Consider the following 25,612-nt stretch of genomic DNA (forward strand, 5'->3'; position numbering starts at 1 on the left):
GTGACGTCAAAGTCCCGGTAGCGCGTTATCTCTCGATGTCCAATCAAACGTGGATATCACATCAACACACACACGCACACACACGCCCGCATTCACGTACACACGGACGTCAGACACACACGCGAACACACAAACACGTACCCACACTCGCATAGTGCATACCCATTACGCAAGGCACACTCGCACACGCACCCTTTCCCGTACTTACGCGAGTGTTGAGCGTAGCGCGCGCGCGCACACATAGACCCGCAGTACACACACACGCACACGTTGACAGACGCGCAATTGGCTTTTGAGCAGCTTACGTCCTGTGCGCCGCGAGCTTTTCGTCGTACTACCTTTACAAGTGAGTGCACGACTGCTCTGGTCTGACAGCCGGACGACAATATTAGTATTCCGCGTACCGTAATGTAATTTTTCTCCTAACGGTGTACGTTGACTTGCCCACAGGGTGCTGTGGATATTATGTCATCCGACAATGCTGTCGGCGGCGGCCAGTCGAACCCGGAGATGGTCAGGGGACAGATATTCGACGTCGGCCCGAGGTACACAAATCTGTCGTACATCGGCGAGGGAGCTTACGGAATGGTCGTGTAAGTACAAGTCAACACAGTGTCTGGCTAAATTTGGAGTGCCTGTAAAGGTCTACCGTCCCATGAATTAAATTGTTTGAGTGGCACACATATTTGTGGACATTATCTCGGACCTCTGCCTACCTACATGTTGAATATCCTGTTTAGTGGTTGGATATTTACATTGTACATGGGTGCCTAATTTATTCTGATTTAGATTTCACTTCAAATTAATGTGAATATTGGATAAAACTTATATTAGACAATTTGCATTATTATTATTAGTTATACTATTTTGTAGATCTACTATGGGTTTCAGATTAAATATTTTCATTATTTCTAATTATTTAAACTCGTAGCTATCTAATAGTTAAAGATTGAAAACATTCCCGTCATTTAAAATTTTAACCCTTAACCTCATTTGAATGTTACTAGGTAAAATAACGTATTGTATTAATTTAAAATTGTAATGTTAAATCAACTACCTTTATTATTATGAAAAAAATAGATTATAGGTACTTACAAATACGATGAATACAATTATATTAAATTAATATAATTAAATCGTATAAAATTAATACGATAACACAATGATTTTGAAACTGATATTAATATTTTATTTTAATAATAAACCATAAACATCTAGTAGTAACTCTAATAACTTTATATACCTATCAATATAGTAAAATATGAATAACTTTTAGCCTTCTAACCACTTGATTATATTGGTCAAATCCATTACTTTTTTTCGTTAGGTACCTATGTCTAAAGTATTAAACATTTTAGGAACAAAATAACCTGGATATTTAAATATGATTACGATCTCTTGGATAGGTGCTATACTGAAAGTAACATTCATAATTAATTGCATTTATGTAATTAATTTGAATATTCTAGATTTAAAAATAATGTATTACCACAGTTTATATTATATTATTTTTTAGAAAAGTTGAATTGTTACGTTAGTTATATAACATTGTTCCTATTGTACTGTTTTTCAGTTTATGAACACTATAAAATCTTATTGCTGTGGACATCTTCATGTAACTATGAAAGAAATTCAAAAATAATTTTGGTTTCTTAGTATTTATTTTGTATATTTCCTTTAGGTATATGAGATAAAAGTACTAAATTTCAATATATCTATAATTATTATTATACTATGAACATTTTTTATTTTATTTGGTTTAAACTTTATCACAGCAATTTCCAAACTTTTTTGGTTCATACGACGCTGAAACTAAAAATACATTTTTCCATGCCTCCATCTATGGAGCATCTATTTTATCTACGAATAGTGAATACCTAATGTAATATTAATGTTATAACAACATTGGTAGTCAACTACATAATTTATTTAAACATAAGTGTAGTTATTTTTAGAAAGTAATTTGTATGACTAAAGGTAAAAACTTTCAAATACTTTTCAAAATAATTATGTAAACAAAAATAAATACACTTAATCAGAGACGCACAGAAGTATTTTGAGAGCACACGCAGTTACAAAAAAAGTTATTTTTAACCCATTTTTTTAAGATTAAAAGCGTACCCTTACACATTTTGTTTTGATTTGATATTTGAATAAATCAGTTACTCACTTATTAATAACTGTAATTAATTAATTATTATAGACTATACTTTATGTTATAAATTTAAAAACTTTCCTGTGATACCATTAATTTACACCCACCCCCTTCGAGAACACATGTAGTTGCAGTACTTGCCTAACCTGTTTGGATGCCACTGCACCTAATCAGGTTTTGACAAAGTACCTATATTTTGTTTTTTGTTATAATTCAAAAATTAATAACCGTAAAGACTTAAAATGTTAACCAAATATTTATACTATATGTCATTTTTTTTAGACATGATATTGTTTTCTACACAGTCTCCACTCAGAAACATTTTTGTAAGGAATGAATAAATCATTGAATTAAAATTGTACACATCCATTACAGAGACTTACACAATGACGATGTACATTTGAAATCTATATAGCAAAGCAATTCCCTATTTTTTTTTGTATTTATCATATTTATTATATTTCATCCATTTAAGTTTGCAAAACTTTTTACTGCGATAATAGAGTTCATAAAATATTCAATTTCCAAGTTTCTGACTAAGTAGTTTGAAGTGTTTAATTATTTATTTTTGTTGATCACTATATTTTATTTTTATAGAATATTATATACCTATATATATAAAAAAAAAATACAATTATAAGAATATATACAAGTTAGTATGTACCATGTACCTATAGTGAATATTTTATTTGGATCAGAATAAATTTTCAATTATGTTTATAAACATATTTTACATTTCACAAAACGATAGAATGAAATCACTTACTTGCATCTGTTATAAATAGGACGTCGTATCTATATAAAATACTTAACAGAGAAATGTTTAAATTATGATGTAATGGAGGACTCACCTTTATCTTTTAATATGCATAATATACTGTTTAAACCTAGACCATATTTTTTTTAGGAAAATGTTATTTATTTAATACAGTAGTACCCACCACAAGTCGCTTGCTACATGCAGCCTGCAATAAAAAAATTTAATTATACATTTTAGAGTGAAATATATATATTTTTCTGTTGCTATTATAATAATATATAATATCTTTTGCAAGAAAAAAAATGTTCCATCCATCAATATCAAAATAGTTAGTAAATATAATTTTAATTTTTCTTTTATTGCGCTCATAAATTTAATGATTTATAAGAATAGACTTATAATTTTTTTTTAAATTGATTATTATCCTTATTTGATTCATAAAAAAATGTATGCTGCATACAAGTTATTTTCAAAAATATTATTCGGCCCTTTTCAAAATCCTTGTTAGAACCACTGTAATAACCATAATTCATCATAAATTGCTTAATATATAAATTATGTTTATTATAGCAATGATCATTTACTATGTCATAAATGTTTTTAGTAACTATAATAGTTATAATAATATACATTAAATATTGATATTACTTAATATATAGGTAGTATTATTCAAATTGAAATAAAGAATAGAAAATTCCATGTTTAATTTTTGTTATTATTGTTGCAATTGTGTTGACAAGTTGTCTACAATAATAGTTTTAATGATGTATTCAATTTTTTTTTTAAGAACCAACTTTTCAATATTGTTTTGGTGATTGAATTTTGATGAAAAATAAAAATAATTGAATTTGTTCCTTTTTATGTAATTGTTTCTGGTGTTTGGTTTTAATCATTTTGGGCTATATATCTACAAGGTAGCTAAATCAGTTAGGTATGCATGTTAGTATATATAAATGTTAAATTAATAAATTGCCTATACATTTTTTGTTTAGTCCATAATTACTTGCAATAGTTTAATAAAAACAAAGTAAATTTCCAGTTATGTTTGCACAAACATTCTAGTACTTTTTTTTGTCTCCGTCATCACAAAAGTTTATTGTTAAACTGTCAACATTAGAAAATCAATAAATAAAAATCGATCACTGATTGTCTTTCATATTATTTACCATTGTTAATGGAGTTCATTCTTAATCAAACATTTAAGGATTTCTGAGTTTATAATTGCAAAAATAAGTAAATAAACTGAATATTTCAAGTCAATAATGAATATTATTCTAGAAAGAATGTTGATAATAAGTTGTTCAATATTAAAATCAAGACAGAGATTTGTTTTATGTTTTTTGAGATTTTAACAACTAAATTTATATTATTTTTACTCTTACCGTAATAAATATACAATAGTGAAATGTTTTGTATTGATAATCAAAATGTTCTCTAGGTATAAACCTTGTTTTCAAATCAAATTGTTATTGAATTTATGATGAAAATATCAAGATTTATGTGTTTGTTTTTACTAAAAATATCTATATATATTTTAATTAAATATTTTAAATACACTTTACAGGTCGGCATTTGACAATGAGACAAATTGCAAAGTTGCCATAAAAAAAATCTCTCCATTCGAACATCAAACATATTGTCAACGAACATTGCGAGAAATTAAAATATTAACTAGATTTAAACACGAAAATGTTAGTATGATAAATCATATTCTATATTATTACTCATTTGCTTACATTTTTTTTATTATTATTTATAGATAATTGATATAAGAAATATCTTACGAGCGGAAACTATTGAACAAATGAAAGATGTTTATATTGTTCAATGCTTGATGGAGACTGATTTGTATAAGCTTTTAAAAACTCAGGTGAATTGAAATAATAAATAATAATATATATTCATAATTATATTTGTTGTGCTACAAAAAATAAAATTGTAGAATTGTTAAGAAAAATACATAAATTCTTTTATTCTACAAGAGAATATATTTTATGATTATTTTAAATGTAGAAATTGATTATTTGTCTTCTTGGATATATTTCAGAGACTGAGCAATGATCACATTTGTTATTTCCTTTATCAAATTCTTCGAGGGCTTAAATATATACATTCAGCAAATGTCCTCCACCGTGATCTCAAACCTAGTAACCTGCTTCTCAACACAACGTGTGATCTCAAAGTATATATTATTATATTATTTATTTAGAATATTTGAATAATTTAAAAATATTTTGTATTAATAAAGTGTTTCATAAGCTTTAATGCATGGTTTAAAATAATTGTATTCAAAGTTTTTTGAGATAATGTATGTAATTATTTATTTTAGATATGTGATTTTGGTCTTGCAAGAGTGGCAGATCCTGATCATGATCACACTGGATTTCTTACAGAATATGTAGCCACAAGGTGGTATCGTGCTCCTGAAATTATGTTGAATTCCAAAGTAAAGATTTATTATAATTGATTAAAAAAAAATGAAATAATGAAATAAAATATTACATCTTAAATGATTTTCCAGGGATATACAAAATCAATAGATATGTGGTCAGTTGGTTGTATTTTAGCTGAAATGCTTTCCAACAGACCAATATTTCCTGGTAAACATTACTTAGATCAGTTAAATCATATATTGGGAATACTTGGTTCACCAACTGCAGTTGATTTATTGTGTATTATTAATGATAAAGTATGTGATTAACTTCCAAATGTTGTATAATTCTTAAATAATTGGCGAAATTATGTTTTTTTTTTTGTTTTTATAGGCTCGGAGTTACTTACAATCGTTGCCCTTCAAACCAAAAATAGCATTTTCAAAACTTTACCCAACAGCTGATCCAAAAGCTTTGGACTTGCTGGATAAAATGCTGACATTCAACCCTCATAACAGAATCACAGTTGAAGAGGCTCTGGCACATCCATATCTTGAACAGTATTATGACCCTGCTGATGAGGTATGACATTTTTATTTACATATGTTCTTCTTTAAAATTAATACTTGATAGTAAACCAATGGCTAGGAGCAAACCGTCTAGCCTTTTTTGAGCTGTATATACTCTGTCCCACATGGTTGATCATGCCGTGCACCAACCAAAACTGGCTCTCGCATGCGACACCCTGTTCTAGGGGAACCAGTTTCAACAGCAGGATAATGTTGGATGCGCAGGAATGGCATGTTCTCTCGTGGGACATATAGATATTTTATTTTTCTAACGCATTTTGCAAAGTAGATATTTTCATTGTACTATTGATTTTTTTCTGTTATTGAGTTCACTGATAAAATAATCAAAATGTTACCTGTATGTTATTGACATAATAGATCAGCAGAAAAGTACAAAAAATCATAAATCACAAATACTGATACATATTGTAGTTGTTAAATCACTTCTGTACATTTTTTTTGATAAGATAAGATTGACTTACAAGGTTGTTTTACATAACCATCGACAATGACATAATTATGGTGGACAGGGGGTGCACTTGTTCCCTGTTATTTTTGTGGGGGAGAGTATCATTCCCCCCCCCCCCCCACCACCACACAGATATGTCAACAGTACACCTTTTTACTAATGAACTCTTATGTACATGAGTATTATTTATCAATATGAGGAGTATCTTCAACACCTACAACCTACAATTATTTTTCAAACCTCAAAATGAGTTTTAGGACTTGTGTAAAAACAAACAATATAACATAGAATGAAAATATATTTAACCCGATAGAAGGAGGGGGGAATTGAGGGTTTCGGTTAATAAAAAAATTTTCTTCATCTAGTTTTTAATCCAGTTACGCCACTGGGCTATCGATATTGTGAAGTATTCATAATATTTATATTATGTATGTATATTATTTGAAGTAGTTTATTTTTACATGAAAATCTGAGAAAATTGTATTTAATATTCCATTTACAATGAGATTTTAATGATGTTATCAATAATTAATTATTATTTATCCTTATAATGTATTTCAAAGTATTGTTAATATCAAATGACTTACATTATTAATTTGTGTTAATTTAATTTCACTATTAAAATTATAACATTGACGTACATTCTGAATAGAACTATTGTTTTAATACAAAAATATATACTTTCAAAAATCATAATGGAAAGTGTATAAGATTAGAAGTTCAATAAAAATTATTCATAATTAAATAATATGTACGTATCTTGTTGGATATTAGAGAATGTTCAATACTTCATATAATCATGTCATATTAGCCAAAATATTAATTGATAACAATTATAGAAGATAAATTAATAAATAATGTTAAATTAGTTTTTATTAGACCAATTTTGGATTTTCTCTTATTTATTGTTTTTAGAGTAAGTAAATCTTATTGATAATTTATCAATAGAAAAATTGAGAAATGGTTAAATTTTGATTTATGTGCTTTAAATTTTTTAAAATAATTTTTGGGAACTTTTTTCTGTTTTACTGGACACCTTTTTTTAACATTTTTTTTTTTTTTATATAACATATGTAGTTAAGCCCAAAACAATGGTTAAGTTGGATTTTGGCGGTCAAATTTAATTTATTAGTTATAGCTATTTTGAATCTTCATAAATACTCGGTGTGGTCACTCTTTCGGACAATCAAAATTGAAACATCTCTCTGTTTGTTATTTAAAATTACTTTAGGTGGGTCTCAGTCTTCAAAGCTATAACTTAAATCTAAGTCAGACTTCACCATTGTTTTAATCACGCTTAACTGAATAGGTTAAAACAAAATTTTTTAAAAAAAAGTGTCAATTAAACAGAATAACACTAAATCACTTTTTGATCTTCAATTTATTTTGACATGTTCACTGCGGAGACACTAAATGTTTGCATTGTTGCAAGTGCTGAATGTTCCTATTTGCTGTCATGTAACTTGTTATTATATGCACTATAATTTAGTCAGTGTTACTATTAAACTATTAGTTTTTTGTTAGCGTCTAATATAATTTTTATTTCATAAGTAATGTGGAATTTGTTAAGTTGTAGATTGATATTTTAATTTTTCAATTTTTAAGATTTTTTTTATAAACTTCCAATTGTTATACCATAGCAAGTATACATGCAGCAAATGTGTTAATTTGTATTTATTATCTTTTAATTATTTGTTTTTAAATAAATTATTATTATGAAAAATGATTTAATTATTTTTACCTTTTATAGCCTGTTGCAGAAGAACCGTTTAGATTCGCTACAGAGTTAGATGATCTACCCAGAGAAACTTTAAAGCAAATGATCTTTGCTGAAACTGTGAATTTCAAACAAAATGTGTAGGCAAAATATGGATACTATATATTTTTAATTCCTTACAGTGCTTAAACTCTTATTCTTCTAAATTTTGAACTTATATTGCATTTCAATATTTGATATATTTCTCGCTTCTTTACAGTTCTTTACAATATATAATCCTATCCTTAAGATTAAAATATTCATCTTAGTATTAAGTACGACTTATTATGTAGTTAAAATTGTATGTATTATTATTATTATAAATTTAATATTTAATTTATATTATTTGATTTTTATCAAATTTGTTGTTACATAATCGGATATTAGCCTTATAAAGTATTTGCCCAAAACATATTTTCCTTGTGAGTGATAAAATTAAATATTGTTAGTTTTGAAATATTTAATATTACTAATGTGATCATTTAAAGGCAATCACTGCATTATGATAAAAAAAATATTTAGCTAGAATTTTAATAGTGTAAATTTTTTTGTTCCCATCCGGCCACTTCCCCCATTCCCAGTCATTTGTGATAATATTCATGGTACTTATACAGTATATTTACTAATATTTAATTAGATGTTTAGAAATTAAATCAATGTAAAACTGTGTTGTTAGCTGAATTCAGGAGTAATTAATGAATAAAACTTATTGATATTACACACATTTTAAGATTTAAAATTCTTTCTGTTTCACAAAAAAAAAAAAAAATTTAAATTGTGCTATTAATACCGTAAGTGACCTATTTTTGAAAATAAAGTCGATTAAACATTTAATAAAGTTCAATTGAGTGATTACGTTCCTTTGAAACCATTTTGTAAATAATTTTTGCTATTGTTTAATATATAAGTATATTTATTTTTATTAATTCAATATATCTTCCAAGCTTAATACTTGACCGTTTTCTCGTATCTATTAGTTTTGCTCATTGTAAACAATTTTGTTGTTATTTAACAATAAAATTAATGGTATTTTTTAAGGAATATTCTTATAAAACTTAAAAATTTAATTTTGAAAATGAAACATTCAGTAAATTATGTGATAGTAAAATTCATTATAAAATCACTACTAAAACATATTGTTCAGTCAAAACAACGAAATTAAAATGTCGTAATATATATAATATACAGGAGTTACAGAAAACACTGACAGATGTAATTTAATAACTATGTAATAACTTTTATTCTTATCAATTATTTGTAAGAAAATGTTTTTAATTTAGATATTGTATGGAAATAATTGTTAATTGTTTAAAAAAAGATGTAATATTGATGAGAACAAAATTGATTACAAGATTATTTATATTTATCATCTAATTCTGTTACACCCTGTATATATTTAGCGACCAAATTGTATTTTGACGATTCGTACTGATTACTTTAATGTGTTCTCAGAGGCCTATCATTTTATATATTTATTTATTATTACTAACTAAATAAAAATCTAGATAACTTTTGTTATATGTCTTAGAGCTTACAAATGCTATTCAATTTATATTGTTGATATACAAATGAATGTTTAAAAACTTATTTAAGCGCACCGCGCAAATTAATACTTTTTATTGTAATTTGAATATTAATTATTCTCATTAAAATCTGTGTTTTGTAATATTCCATTGAACATGAATTTTGTTTGATATAATTGTTTCACAATTGTTTCAATACATCTGGTTTCAAACCAAAGTTAAATTTAATTAAATAATTAAGTACAAAGCCGGACAATTAAGAACAATGCTAAGTATTAACTTTCAAAAAATGTTTGTAATAAATGTTTGTAGTATTTATTCATCTTAAGTAAAATAATTGTACACATACAAATTATTGGTATAAATGCTAAAATAATAATTATTTTTATTCCTATATTAATTCATTAATAAAAATTATAAACCTTACAATATTTTTTACTTGATAAGATAAATTACTTACCTATTAGTATGAAAAAATTCATACAAAAAATTAGATGTACTGGAAAGTTTTTGTTTTAAAAACTGTTTCATTATCAGTAAAAAATAAAATCAAATCATTTCAAGATTTTTTGATGATGTGTGTCTTCTATATTTTTTACTTTTACCATATTCAATTTTATTAGAAATAATAGCAATAAAAATAGTTTTAAGTAACCATAATTTTCATTTATATTAATTGTTTGTGTTTATATGTGATTGCAAATATTTTACTATCAAACGAGCACAAAATAACTGTTATTGATATACAAATTTACATTTATAATTAGCAACTAGTAAAGAAAATAAGAATTTACCTTTATTCAAATAACCTTAATCAATTGAATTGGTTATGATATTATGTGCTCTTTTGTTTTTTAACTACATACTATACAATTATTGTGTTTAACTTATTATGATTATGTAAATTATTAAAGTAATATCGCATTTACATTATTTATAATAATCATTATTCCATTAATTTTATTTATTGTTCGCTTTTTCAAACTTTATTGTTGTTATAAAATTGATACTTGAATGATTGTTAAGTAATATATGGAGGAGTAAAATATGTATTGTATATTTTTGTCATTACATATTATCAGTATATTTGGCAATAATATTTTACCTATGTTTGTGTAATTTGTATTTATTAAATTAAATATACTGACGATTGACAATGTGTTAGTTTATAAATCGTTAAATACCTATAGTATAATATTATGGACATTGAGTATCTATTATTAAAACCAAAACTTAAGGAGTAATGATTTTTTGAAATATCTAATTTTTTAGAAGTAACTCATTAATTAAAAAATTAAACAATACATTTTTAAAAAAGTTTATACTTTTCGAATTTAAAATGTTTTTTACGACTAGATCAATTTTACTTAATAAAAATAATGAAATATTTAAAAATTAACTACATAAATAAATATTACAAATTGGCTATTTAAAAAAAAATTTATCATATTTAATTTTTTATCTTCAGTATTGAAATAATGTCATATGATATGTGTAACACAATCATTTGCAAATGATATACAAAAAAAAAATTGTTACAAATTATTTAATTTGTATAGCCTTCCTGTACACTCTGTATTGCTCCCAATTACGGCATATAGTTTTAAAACTAAACATCCAAGAGAAAAACATTTTTTTTTAAATATAAATGACGGATTCAACATATTTCAGTAAGGATAAGGTAGTAAAGATATCGTGCACACCAAAATAGCAGTTACTAGGATGATTCAAGTTGGAATATCTATACTTTATACTTCAGTATTATTCATTGGTGGAGGGAAGTCAAAGTTAAAATATAAAGAGAAGAGATTTGCGAGTGTTGTTCATTTACGCCAGTGATGCCATTGTATATTTGACAGATTTAGGGATCAACGAACAGTGATTTTTAATGAATTCTAACAAATAAATGCGACTGGTATTGCAGTAAGTACTGATTATAAATCAAGAAATTATATTTTAGGAACAGACGAACCATCATGACAGAATCTTTTTTTTTTTGTTTTAAATATTTATAATGGGTATGTAATTAATAATTATAACATACATTTTATTAAAAAAAAAAATTATACATAATATGAAACATGATATTTTAAAATAATGATTTTTTACCAGCGCAAGGTTTCTGGTTGAAAATAAGTAATTAACTTTCTAAATATTTAATAATACAAATAAAAATAGTTTGTTATGTTAATAGTTTATATTATACACATGTTTAAATACTATACACACGTGTCAAAAGAACCTATAAAAAACTTATAACTAATTAACTTATTAAACTATACATTTATAAATAATGATTTCTTAACTGTATTATATTATAATCACCGTAATTAGGTACTGAAAAAATTATTGTACCCTACTATTGTAATGTTTCAAACTTTTCTGATCAATACGGTTTTGACTTCTAATCACTCAAAGTATTTTCTTTTTCTTTCTTTTCCACTTACACGTTGACTACCAAAATTGGTTCTTTTATTTGGCTTCGGTAGATTACAACTACTTGATAAAAGCTCTCCATGTATATCATTTTTTATTGTATTCAAACTTTTATCAAAAATATCATTTGCTGGAAGTGTTTCATCTAAAATGTCTGGTAATTCTGATTCCAATGCCATAGATTCCAACATTGCCCAATGAGCGTTTATTTTAGGATTCTTAATCAGTGCTGGATAATAATTGATGGGCATGCTTTCACATATTTTCATACCTATTGAGATTTGTGTATTTGTTAACGACTCATAGTCTCTTGTTGGTTCCATTGGTTTTACTTTTTTCACACACCCAGAAAATGGCAAAAATATTACATGAAATCCTGATGGATGGTTTTGAGTACCCGTTTCATTCATAATTTCCGCTTGAGGTATCAGGATGACTAAATTAACTTTTCCCCCTTTCCTAATTTTTAAAGAGCACTTAATACATTTATTTTTTTCCAAGCAGCATTCAAGAAGAGTATTAAACATATGAGTGCTACTTTCTACTACTTCATTATTAGGGCGAAGGAAGATGGAAGTTTTAAAATGGTAGAATATCATAATATTTTTTTTCGATATAAAACCAAGTAATCTAATACCAGGTTTTATAATACCATTTTTTAGAATTGTCATTTCTTCGTTTTTAAATATTATTTTTTCATTTGCTAATTCCAAATATTTAGCCTGATCAGATTTATACATTAATTCATTAGTGTGTAATGTAAATACTTGAGTATTACTAGTCAAAGGTTTATTAGTTCTTTTGTCCAGCTTCACTTTTGACGGCATTTTTAATTTTGTATAAAATTTGTACAATGCAGTAGATATATAAAAGTCGTTATTAATAAAGAATTTTATTTTTGATACACTTCTACCATGTTTCAATTTGTCATTGATGTCCAACATAATATCATCTATACTTTCTAACCCATTGATGGGTTTGGAGATACTGTTAAAGTTCTTAAGGAGACCTTCATAGAAAAGGTTCATGTTAAATGTTGCACCAATAGGTATAAGCTTAAAATCAATATTATTTTTAATAACATCATCAATTCTTGTTCTTAGATGGAATTGTTTTTTAGAATCACCTATGTCAGGTTGGTCATCGCATGTAATGAGCATAATAGTACTACAGCTTTGATTTTCACTGCATTTTTTTATAAGATAGTTACTATACCATACCGCGTCTGATAGTGGTGACAAAGGACATTGTCCAGTTTGAATAAGTTTACCAGTTAGCACATCATCAAGCTTTTTAATCAATTGAATGTTGGGTTTTATTGGTTCGGATAACACATTAATATACTTGGGACATTTTTTATTAGCATCGTTTGTACCGTATATCAATATACCTATTTTATCATTTCTGCTCTCTCTAATAAGTTTCAGAACTATTTTTTTGCAAAGTGCAATACATGTTGCAAAAAAAGTTGTGTCATTATAAGTATTGTGCATTGGTTTTGAAGCATCAATTAAAAATATGATATGTTGTTTTACAAACCATCTTTGTTTTTCTTCTTCAAAAGTTTCACTCTCCCATTCAATTGGGGAATTTGATAAATGGTCCATCTTATCAAGAAATGTATTATCTAAAAACAAATAAAATAAAAATATAAGTGTGAGATACAATAAAAACAGAGCCGTGTTTAACGGGGGGCAAAAGGGGCCACTGCCCCTGGCATCAATAATTTTTTAATACCAATATTCTATAATTATAATTAACTATAATAATTGAACATATTAACTCTCTTATTCCCTTGTTGGTTCAACCAAAAATTTTATAGCATAGATTATTATATACCAATATGTAAATGTTTGTTCCGTGTTTGAATTATAATTTCCCAATCTGTGTTACTATTCTAATAGCTATAGTGCACACGTATTAAATAGTAGAACCATGCAGAATCTATAGTAAACTACTAAACTAATGTTAAATACCAACTAAATAACAATAATTTTTATTCATTTAATAATATTTCACAGTAAAATTATGTACAAAATACAAATAATAAGATACTTTATACTTCTTCAATAAGCATATTCTGTAAATTTGAATATACCCACGCATTGTGATGAGAGTAATATTGAACGCTAATTACTCTCACTGACATTTTATGTCGTGGTAAGTGGATAACTTATGATTCATAAATAGGTAATAAAAAAAAATAAAATTCTAATGCACTAAATAGGTATTGTTTAATATTAAAATAAATATAAAATGCAAATATTTGATATTTATTAGATGTCAAACACCTCTAATCTTACATCCATCTACTTCGAAACATCCCAGGTGACCCCAGAAGGCGACTAAATAAAATTGGTGTCGAGAACTCTTGAACAAATAGGGATCATTTCCCACCACCATGAAGTTCCATAAATGGATGGATTCTTAGCCCAAGACCACAAACTATTAAATACTATACTATAATATTCAGAATAAGATTGAGCCGCTTTTGGGAATACAGACGGAGCCGCCGAACAGTGCCTGACCCCCATGCAATGTCTGTGCATTCTGTGATTAACATTTGGCCAACAGTCATTGCCAGCTGTCTTTGGTTGTGGGACGCCTGTGCTAACGCTCACACCAATTACATAATGCAATATTAATATTTTCAGGAGTAAAATACTATGATACATAGTGAATGCCGAATGGCAATATTAATATACATTATTAGGGCTTGGATTTATATGTAAATACATATTTTCTCCGCGACATGATAAACTAATTTCGGCAAGTGATAAATTTGTTTCACAAGATTTTTGATAAAATGAGCTATATTTGATTTTACATATTTTGTCATAAATACAATATGTTTTTACATATTTCACAATTATTCAATTTTTTCTCACATATTTAGACAATTATACTGTTTTAATGTCTTTTCTTCAGAGTTAAAATAATTGAAAGGTTATCATGACTATATATTCACGATTTTTACGATTTTTTGAATTCGAAAATTTAAAAGTGCATGTTATTATTAATTGTAATCAAGATAATTAGATAACTATAGATAAATATGCATATTTTTATCACATTTAATTTTATTATTAATTATTATTAAGATTTTACGACAATATCGGCGATCTTTTGGATTCGAAAATTTAAAAATGAATGTTAATAAATGTTTGTAATCAATGTAATTAGATAAATATAAATTTTTTATTACATTTTATTATATTATTAATAATTATTATTATTATTATTTTTTTTTTTGATAGTACATATTTTGAATTCTTTAGCACATATTTATGTGCATACTTTTATTGTATAAATACATACTTTGGTTATATAAATACATATAAATCCGAGCCCTATACATTATAATACATACGACATACCCGTTTAGAATTACAACACTTTCATAGCCGACAAGTCAATAGTAACCCAACAACTCTTGATTTTTCTTGACAAATAAGATACAAATATACAATTAATATGAAATAATACAATTAGGTATAAATTTAGAAAAAAACACGTGAATATTAATAAAATATAATATACGAATCAATAATGTTTCGGTGGAACTGTGGAAATATGTTATCTTCATTCTCCATTTATAATTTACCGCCTTTTTTTTTGGTGCCGATGATAAAGTGTTTATCTTTTATCAGTGCAGCCACCGTGATTTAAGATACTAAATCGTGCTGGGCCATATTATTATAGATGAGTGAGTCTTCAAGCCGGCCCCACCAGTCAACCGATTTGGCCATAACACGGTGCCCTGGGAAATGGTAAATGGTAATATAGTATGCTAAATAGTAATAAGGCGCTTAGGACATGTTAGCAAGCAGTTATATAATATTTTAATAAGCTTTCAAATCATTTAAAACGTCAAACACTCAAAGGTGTCATTCGGAAAACAAACAAAACGGCTTTCCATTAACAGGTTTCCGAGTGGTTGGTACAAAATCTGTCTATTGATAAGAACGTCTTAATATTTTATCATTATTCTTTGATATTGTTATTTGTTGTCTCTCCAACAACCCGATCCCGATATGTATCATGTATGACGGACGATTGGAATTTTTTTTCAAAAGTTCATTATTATTTATTTAGTATTTACGAAGTTAAACGATTAAAAAAAATTCATTTATTCTAGTACTTCCAACTTAAGAGGGCCTAAGTAATTGGAAGCAGTCCTATTCTCACACTTGATGCGTACCTACCTGATTTATAGTGTTTGTCGTCTGTTAACTGATTCAGTTTGTTAATCGTTATAATTCGGTAAGTAGAAGATATTTTTTTAAAACCTATTAAAAGTAGTAATTTTCAAGAGTGGACACTGTGAACCCTTTTTAAATGCTGTGGCTGTTTTTTTTTTCAACATTTGGAGTAGTAAAAAAGTTCATTAATTTGTTCACAGCACAAGCAGTATGAATATTTTTCACAATATTCTCCTGTGGTTTTTCAGGAGTATCCAACAAATAAATTAACTACTTAATTATACATTCTGAAAAGATCACTCATGATTTAAGTTATGCATATTGACCAATTTTGGTTAAACTTTAAACAGACCACTGAATTATTTTTGGTCAAAACAGTCCAAAAGTGAATAACATGTAAAAAGCGTTATAATTATTTTATGATATATTTGTGTTTGAATTTTAGCTGGTATGCAGGATGACAAAACATCTCCTGAACCACCAGTGGAAAGTAATACGACAGTTTTAAAGAACTCCATATCGATAAAACATTTTGTACCGAAAGTTGGATTATTGCATCACAGGGAATCTCTGCAACTGATACTTTGTAAGCCCAAATTAATGCCATTGAAATCTATGACATTGGAAAAATTACAAAAGATGCAATCCGAAGCAGAAAACAAATTGTCAAATAGATGATTAAATAAGTTTCAATATGACTGTGGGAATATTTAGCGCTGAAGTTATATTTGCTTTTATTTTAACTACGGTGCTACTTAACCGTTATGGCAATTGGAAAACTCAAAATATTGTTGTTACAACAGCCGTGCTCATTGCTTGGTATTTTTCTCTTTTAATCATCTTCGTTCTTCCCATTGATATATCTTTGGTAAGTTCTTAGATTATTATGAACATAATATTTCAGTGTTTACTTACATTGAAATTAAAAAAAATATTCATTCAATTTTGATATCTATAACTTAATGAAAATATTAATCTGACTGAACGATATATCTGTATACAGTATTTATATAGGTAGTTGACATTAACACATTTAATACATAATTATTATTTTGAATTCTAGGCAGCTTATCGTAAATGCGTTCAAGATGGGCATAACCATAACGATAATACTACAAATTCTAGTCATGAATTATCAGCCTGTAATAAACCCTGGAGTTATGTGCCAGAATCTACTCTACCAAAGATGTGGAGAGTTGTTTATTGGACTTCCCAATTTCTAACATGGTATGTAGTCGTGTGGCGCATAAGCTACAGTGAATTCGTAATAGGTATTCTGAACATTTAATAATTTAGAATCTTTGATACATTCTTATTTTACTTAATAAGAAATGCTTGATACACATTAAAAATATTCATTGTGAAATGTTGTTATAACCATTAAACCCTTAATAGCATAATATATGTTTTTGAAAATAATTAAAAGTATTAATATAACCAAACCAATGAATTTTAAAATATAAAAAAAATAACATATTTGACATTATTAATAATAATAATAATAATAATATTTATTATTATTATCATTTTAATTAATAAAACAATGTATGGTGTTAGTATGACTATGAGAGGATTTGTACGTAATATTTATTATTATTACATAATCAGTATAGCAATACTAATCTAAGCAATTTTTGTTTTTTAGTTTATTTTTTTTTAAGTTAGGTAAGCTTCACTTATTACAAAAAATATTATTGAAGTATGAAACTTCTGCTGAACACTGAGTTTTTATAGTATTTAAATTATTTGAAAAAAAAAATGTATTACTGATAAAGCCTACATAGGATACTGGAATTACCTCATTAATCAATTTTGTAATAAGTTAATCAATTCAAGCAGATTGACTTCATAAAACATTTTAACAACAGTTTTGTTAAACCTAGTTTGTTAGTGTTCGATACATATACTAGTTGATCTTTCACTGATTTCCTCTAAATAGTTACAAGTGATAAAAATTATTAGTATTACTCCAAAACACTTCAGTGTGTCTTGACCTCTATTGAACTCTCTTTTACTGTGATTCTATTTTTACGGTTTATAATTTATTTTATATATTTAATTTTTGGTTATTATAATATAATGCTTGCAGTATGTTAAACGTATAATATGTATAGTTTATAGTTATTTAAATTTGTATAATATGTTTAGGTTTATTATGCCAGTTATGCAATACTATGTGAAGTCTGGAGAATTTACATTGAAGGACAAATTAAAAAATGCTATTAAAAGCAATACACTCTATTATAGTACATTATTATTAATTGTTACAATACTTGTGGTTTACATTGCTCTTAAGCCAGGAGTGCATTTAGATTGGTAAGTATAATATAATCGTTTTACAAATGTTAGATAATACGGAACAAAAAATAATAACAGTATTATGTAAATTACAAAATTAATAATTATTATAAAATGATTTAAATATAAGGCTATGAAAGTATTTTAATTTAAAATTATTAATAATTTATGTTTATTTTAATACAATTTAAAATGTTATACTGACTATAATTTTTTGAAAAAAATAGGTTGTTTGCATATTTGTCTTACAAATATTAATTTCAATTTCATTGGAATCCCAGCAAGTTTTAAAATTAACTTAAACATTAATAAGATTAACTCACACACTGTTAAACTCTGTTAAACCTTAGCTATTTCAACATTTTAGAAAATATTTTTTTGTTATTTATATTAAAATATTATCATTTTTATTTCTTTTAGGCAAAAATTAAAAGCTATCGCATCATCTGCTAGCAATACATGGGGATTGTTTCTATTAATATTATTGTTAGGTATTGCATTAGTGGACATTCCAAGAGAATTATGGCGGTCTAGTCAAATTGATTATACACTGAGAAAAGTATACTTCAAACTGTCAAAACTCAATACAGAAAAGTTAGAATCAGAAGGAGCTTTAGAAGATGTTCTTGAAGTATTTATTAACTATATTTTATTATATTATTTTATATAAAATATGAAAAACAAACTAAAATTTGGAATTCTTAAATTAGTCAATCAAAAGTGTTAGTATCAGTATGAGTCCAAATGATCCGTTGTATGATTGTTTTCAAATAATTTTGAAAAAAGTTCCTGAGGACCAGCGAGATTTTTTGAAAAATGTGCGGTCTAATTCAAGGAACCATACAACACCTTCGATTGGCATGCTAACTCGACTTCATAAACAAGTAATACAAGAAAGTAATATTATATTATAAATGTATAAATAATGATAATAATGAGCTTAATACAAGTTAAGTTTTGTGAGAATTAATAGCCTAATGTTTTGATCGAATGATGTACACAATGCTAGACCTAATTTGCTGGGACACCATCGAAAATTATTGATTGGTTGTGTTGATATTAACTGATTTTGAATCAATTGTAATTTTCCTGGATTTGTTATCTTGTCACCATCAGATTCAGTTTTATATCTGTCTTCAGGATACATATATTTCCACAAGTATATTGAACCGTTTCCTCCAGTAGTGGTAAAAATTTCTCGATGTTGTGGTAGATGTCTGACAGTCCAAATGGTATGTTTGTGTACATTATTTTTTATGTAACCAAAACCTTTTGTAGGATGTTGAACTTTTATATCGAATACATAAAAATGTGATTCAATTGTTGTGGCTATAAGTTTATTCATTTTAATGTCCCTTCTGTCAAATTCTAAACTACAAACTCCATTTGAGACATTGGTTTCCCAGCGTAATGCCATTGCTCTCAAGTCTAACATTTTTATGTCACCATTATCATAACCAGCACAAACAATCCGTTCTTCTGAATTGTAAGAATTTCCAAATGCCACTGTCCAACAATCTCGCTTTGTAGCACCGATCGCAGTTTCCATTTTTGCAACTGGTAGTTTTTCTCTTGGATCCCATATTTTCACTGAACCATCCTTTCCACCTTAAATAGTTATTTTCATTAATCAGAAAACATACAATTTAAGTTAATAATAAATAATATATATAATACAAGTATTATAATACCTGTCACTAATTCAGGAGCTCCGCATCCAATTCCAAGTCCACCAATACCATCAATACAATATATAAGGCCTTGATGAGCTTTTACAGAATAGAGTGACTTAGCTGAATACTCCAAGTCCACAATCTCTAAGTCTCCTTCATAGTTCCCAACTGCCAAGTGCCTTTTATTGCTAGAACTTGATTGAAAAGTAGCACATTCAATGGCAACTGATTTCTCATACTCTTGAATAGTTTGAATGTCATTTTCATCCAATGCATAAATATTTATAACACCTTTCAAGTTTGGTTTGCCACCAACAGCTGTGAACTTGGCTGAGTTGTGAATCCATTGACAGTCTTTCAACTGATAATTAACAGATTTCTCCCTGTGAATAATAATCTGAGACTTGCTTAATTTATTCATTTTTCTAACTTATGATTACATTTGAGTAAAATATTCAAGAAGAAATAATAATGAGTGATATATTATAAATATTGTTGCTATGGTTACTTATAAATTGTATGAGACATCAATGAAGCACTTTTAAGTATGTACAATTGCTGGAGATATCAGATTTATGTATCTATTTGTTATCAGTCTTAAATTAAATATATTTGTATGGAAAAAAAGTTTTTGTTATATAATTAAATAGTTACATTATAGAATTATTTTTTCTTTTATTAGTTTTCAACCAAAAGTTGTTATAGCCCAACAATTAATTGAATGCATATAAAATAGATATACTTATTGATCTTATATTATTATATATTTTTTTAGTTGATTGTTGCTGTGCATATGTATCATCGTACTGAGACACAGGGCAGCTTAATGCTCGAAAAAGCTATTTTCTTAGAAGACATTAATTCAAACATGACATCTAGAGAACGAAAGTTTAAAAAAATGTTCAATAAACCTTCAAAATTGAATAGTTATGCAGATACATCAACAATTGGTGAGTTTAAATTTGTTAATTATTATTTTTTTCTCATATTAAAATTTATTTTTAAATTTATCTATGTATTATAATAGTTTTATGCCAAAAGCAATTTCAAGTATTACAATCAAATCCATATTTAATTATGTCTATTTTATACATAATATTAAATTTGTTATTGTTTAGAGTGGTATTGGTGGTGTCGTTTACACCCTATGATGCTTCAAGTTTTATCGGTGATTACTGGCGTGCTATCAGTTGTTATTGTGTGGTCTGAAATGACATTTTTCAAAAAACAACCAGTGCTCTCTATTTTTGCTCTCATGGTCAATATGGCAAAACAAAACAATGATTATGTTATGATACAGGTAAAGTAAAAAAAAACTTTCACTTGAAATTGTGTTAATGTTGATTTTTAATTTCCACTAAATTGTTATTACCAGGTGTTATCTACATTGTCCATTGCTTATTTGGCATATTGTACATATTCAACAATATTTAAGATAAAATTGCTTAATATATACTACCTAGCACCAAACCATCAAACCACTGAAAGTAGTTTAATTTTTTTTGGATTGTAAGTATTATTTTCCTAGTTGAATTTATTTGAAATGTAATCATCAAATATTACCATTATAGGTTATTGAGTCGTCTAACATCACCAATGTGTTTAAATTTCCTTGGACTTATTCACATGGATAGTCATGTGATAAAGAGTCGTATTCTTGAAACTGATTATACTCAGGTAGAAATTTGTTATTTCATTTGGATATAGACTAAAAAAGTAAAAATTAATCGTGTGTGTAATAATCAAATGTTAGAGCAACAATAAATGATAATTATGTCTAATTTTAAAACAAGCAAGGAGAAAATAATAGAAAAATATTAGTAATTCTTTAATATACATTTGCTTGTCTAACTTAATAACAGTCTTGTAATGTTTAAAAATGTAACATATTATTTTATTAACATGTTGATTGCTATGTAACTGCCACTAATCATTCAAATATGTATTATCAATTCGCCAACCATATTTTTGAGTGTCATTAACAAATTAGTAAGTACTATTGTATTTGAAAAAAAACATTAAAAAATATTATGTTTATTACATTAAAAAAAAATGATTACTGTTACCCCAACCAACTATGGCCACTGGTGGTTAAAAATGTATACAATTTAAGAGTTACAGATGACTGCCAGCGGTCACGTCATGACAGTCAACATGTTAAAATAATGAAAAATTCCTTTCTTCAGACTATTAATACTTCAATTTTTTTTACTTATAACTAAGAAATATGCTTACTTATTTCGTTTTTGCTCTTATTAGTTTATGCCTCTTAGGGTTATATATGTATGCTCACAGTTTTTCATTTGCTTTTTTGACTGGATACCAATAATTTGAAACTTTTTTTTTTAACTTACTTGAGTTAATTTTATTTTAGATAATGGGTCATATGGATGTTATTACAATAATCAGTGATGGTTTCAATGTATACTTTCCAACCCTCATACTTGCTGTATGTTTAGCAACTTATTTTAATGTTGGAACAAGAATATTGTCCATATTAGGATTTCCTCAGTTTTTAGAAGATGATGATTTGGTTACCGATTACATTCAAGAAGGGCGTTTGTTAGTGGTTCGAGGTAGATTGTATAATGTCGTACTGAAAGCTATTAGTTCATACTCTAACTATTTGTTCTGATTTCAGAAAAAGAAAGACGTGAGCGTAAAATACGAGGTAACGAAATGCGTCGTAAATATAGAGAAAGGTCTCTACCAAATGCAAATGAGGAGGTCGAAGAAAGTATGTATAACATAATATTACTATAACATAAAGTGTATATTGTAAAATGTTAATGATCAATAATAAATTATAAGGAGTTCCACCATCTCGGAAAGACAACATGAAATCATACCTGTTGGATAATGCTGATCCCATTGATCGATCCTATCATAGCTACAGTACAAATGATACTCATGAAGTAGAAAGACAGTTGCCCAATGTGAGTACAAGGCCTAACAGTACGTGGGAGCCACCAAGGAATATATTTAGTGATTTATAGTTTTACGTGAAAAAAATTATTATAACCATATGTTTGTATGAAATACATTGCCATAAATATTTTCTGTACATTGAATTCTCTGTACTGTAAATATGGAACGCAATAAGGTCTAAGAACCTATAAACTTGTCCTACTATTGATTTCGTTTTCATTATTCTGCATTATAAAAATAATACATATATTCATTCTTACTAAGAATTTTATTTTTGTTTATATGATTTCAATGAAAATGTATCTAATAATGGAATCAAAATAACAGGCGTCTGCCTACAATAAGGGTACATTTTTCAATGCATAACCTATATACAATGCGTGTTCCATATTTTACAGTTCAGTGGTTGGATTTGAATGTGTTAAGACTCAAATAATTTCTATTTTAAATGTATTATTATTCTTCTGATTACAATTTGTAAACAATTTTAATACTTACTACATATATTATACTATTATATGAAAATATCTGTTTTTAATAAAAATATATTAGATTAAAATGAATATTGTATTTTGGCGATGACATGGTTTTCAGGAATAAGGATATAAGGTATATTTTCAGTTAAAAATGGTTTTTAAATTGTGTTTATGATTAAAGACATTTTTCTTTTATTGGAAATTAAAATAATAACACTTAATTGGAGGTGTTGTATACAAAAACTACACCAAGCCACACTTGTGGCAAACTGTCTAATTGAAATAGAAAATGTATAAATTTATATTTTAAAATATGTAAATCAGTTGGTAAATAATTTGCTAAGTATACAAATATATATCAAGATTTTAGTATTATTGCGAGGCACTGTTGAGGTAATCAAAGCACACGCTCAATATTTGTCTTAAATAATTTGATATATTTCTATATTGTGGTTCAATGTGTACCTATATGTTATTGCATAAAAGCTTTACAAATTGTAACGACAATACTCTACCAACAAGTTAGAAATTTTAATGCACCTACACAAGTTATAAATGAATATTAGTAATGAATAATGATATTTTATTATTTTAATTTAATATGTAGCACTATTCCATACGTTTATTTATTTTAAGAACCATAGTGAGAACGGAATATAGGTAACAAACTAAAACTTTCACTTTCAAATTGTTTTAGTCCCTGGGTATTGTGTATATAATGAACATATTTTGTTATAGTGTAGACTTAGGGGCGGCGCTACACTGGGGCTAAGGTGGGCAAGTGCCCCTCAACATTTGATTTTGCCCCTCCTATAATTTAATTTTTAATCTAATCTGAAAATGCATTTTATATTGAGCATTTTACTAATAACTAATGGTATGTTGATATTTAGATATAATCATAATAATAAAATAAAATAAATAATGCTAACATAATAAATTGAATTTATTGATTTTTATTTTAATAGGTAATACCAATATGTTGCTATTTATATACTTAAAAAGCCCTCTCTGTATTTGTTTAATTGCAATGAACATAAAATATGGATGTGCATATAACACATTCGTAGGTGATAATTCATTTATTATAACCTTATTACAAGTTTATATTATAAAACATAATATTATAAGTACTTTAGGTTATACCACCTTATACCTACTTTGAATTCCATTATGTTAAAAATATAGAAATATAGTAAATAAAGATATTTTGTTAATTATTTAATTATATTTTTTTGATTATTTAGAAACATAGCATATTATTATACCCAAAACATTTTTAGCAATACTTTCTGAATATATGATATAAGTAAATTAGTGGCTGATCGAGTAGTGATACATAAACGCCCCACCAGAACAAAATTTCTCCCTTCCCCAACAAAAAAATATCTAGCACCGACAAGTAGGCTAAACAAATTAGTTTAAAAAATAGAATAAATAGAACTATAATGAAACTTAGCGGTAAGAATATTATAATATGTGTTTGTTTGAGGTGTTTTTATGATAGTTCAGTTTTTAAGTGAGTTACATAAATTTATTTTATTTGCACTATTCATTATCAACATTTGAAAAAAAATTGACCTAACGTAAAAAACTTACACATAAACACAGATTTATTATTTATTTATTATTAACAAACTACTTGATAACTCTCAAAACATACGCCGAAGACTATACAAATTATAAAATATTAGATTAACACCAAGGCCTCTCCAAAGGGAGATATAACCCAAATCTGCTTTTGTATATAGTAACCAAAATATTTGTTAATTAATATTTAATATTTAAATACACCTTTGAAATGTATTTGTAAAGATCATTGATCGTTATAATAAAAAGCCTTTGGGTGGTTTATATAAAAAAAAAAAATTGTACGAAGGAAACAGTTTGAGTGAACATTTTATATGGGGTGTGTAGTTTTATTATAGTATATAACTGTACAAATAATACATTCATAATTATTATTTGTACAGGTTAGAGTGAGCGTAGCGATGA

General features: G+C 26.7%; 4 protein-coding genes across 5 annotated transcripts; 2 read left to right on the top strand and 2 right to left on the bottom strand.

The window, feature by feature from the left end:
- Window positions 1-125: 125 nt before the first annotated feature.
- Window positions 126-10,652, top strand: LOC100161230 (mitogen-activated protein kinase 1). 2 transcript variants are annotated; one of them, XM_001952071.5, is made up of 9 exons: window positions 126-346; window positions 451-593; window positions 4,480-4,606; window positions 4,675-4,785; window positions 4,963-5,097; window positions 5,245-5,361; window positions 5,437-5,604; window positions 5,681-5,869; window positions 8,076-10,652. In XM_001952071.5, exons 2-9 carry the CDS (start codon window positions 466-468, stop codon window positions 8,184-8,186), a joined length of 1,086 nt encoding a protein of 361 aa, XP_001952106.1. In that variant the 5' UTR covers window positions 126-346; window positions 451-465; the 3' UTR covers window positions 8,187-10,652. The 2 variants fall into 2 exon arrangements, with proteins under 2 accessions (XP_001952106.1, XP_029346949.1); XM_029491089.1 differs by lacking the exon at window positions 126-346 and having other exon boundaries at window positions 353-593.
- A 1,307-nt stretch (window positions 10,653-11,959) lies between these two features.
- On the bottom strand, window positions 11,960-15,631 carry LOC100166705 (X-ray repair cross-complementing protein 5-like). The gene is made up of 2 exons (XM_001952720.5): window positions 15,418-15,631; window positions 11,960-13,667 (listed from the first exon to the last, which is right to left on the bottom strand). Exon 2 carries the CDS (start codon window positions 13,645-13,647, stop codon window positions 12,013-12,015), a length of 1,635 nt encoding a protein of 544 aa, XP_001952755.1. The 5' UTR covers window positions 13,648-13,667; window positions 15,418-15,631; the 3' UTR covers window positions 11,960-12,012.
- Window positions 15,632-15,777: 146 nt separating this feature from the next.
- On the top strand, window positions 15,778-23,706 carry LOC100159901 (LMBR1 domain-containing protein 2 homolog). Its single transcript, XM_008186092.3, has 14 exons — window positions 15,778-15,976; window positions 16,179-16,303; window positions 16,688-17,110; window positions 17,306-17,469; window positions 18,391-18,558; window positions 18,961-19,171; window positions 19,251-19,424; window positions 20,989-21,163; window positions 21,332-21,513; window positions 21,589-21,722; window positions 21,785-21,890; window positions 22,588-22,789; window positions 22,855-22,950; window positions 23,025-23,706. Exons 3-14 carry the CDS (start codon window positions 16,937-16,939, stop codon window positions 23,207-23,209), a joined length of 1,971 nt encoding a protein of 656 aa, XP_008184314.1. The 5' UTR covers window positions 15,778-15,976; window positions 16,179-16,303; window positions 16,688-16,936; the 3' UTR covers window positions 23,210-23,706.
- Window positions 19,423-20,648, bottom strand: LOC107884063 (WD repeat-containing protein 92). The gene is made up of 2 exons (XM_016805442.2): window positions 20,232-20,648; window positions 19,423-20,148 (listed from the first exon to the last, which is right to left on the bottom strand). The coding sequence occupies exons 1-2, from the start codon at window positions 20,632-20,634 to the stop codon at window positions 19,481-19,483; spliced, it is 1,071 nt and encodes a 356-aa protein (XP_016660931.1). The 5' UTR covers window positions 20,635-20,648; the 3' UTR covers window positions 19,423-19,480.
- Window positions 23,707-25,612: the final 1,906 nt, after the last annotated feature.

The sequence above is a fragment of the Acyrthosiphon pisum genome, chromosome A3 (genome assembly GCF_005508785.2).
Source record: "Acyrthosiphon pisum isolate AL4f chromosome A3, pea_aphid_22Mar2018_4r6ur, whole genome shotgun sequence".
Lineage (NCBI taxonomy): Eukaryota > Metazoa > Arthropoda > Insecta > Hemiptera > Aphididae > Acyrthosiphon > Acyrthosiphon pisum.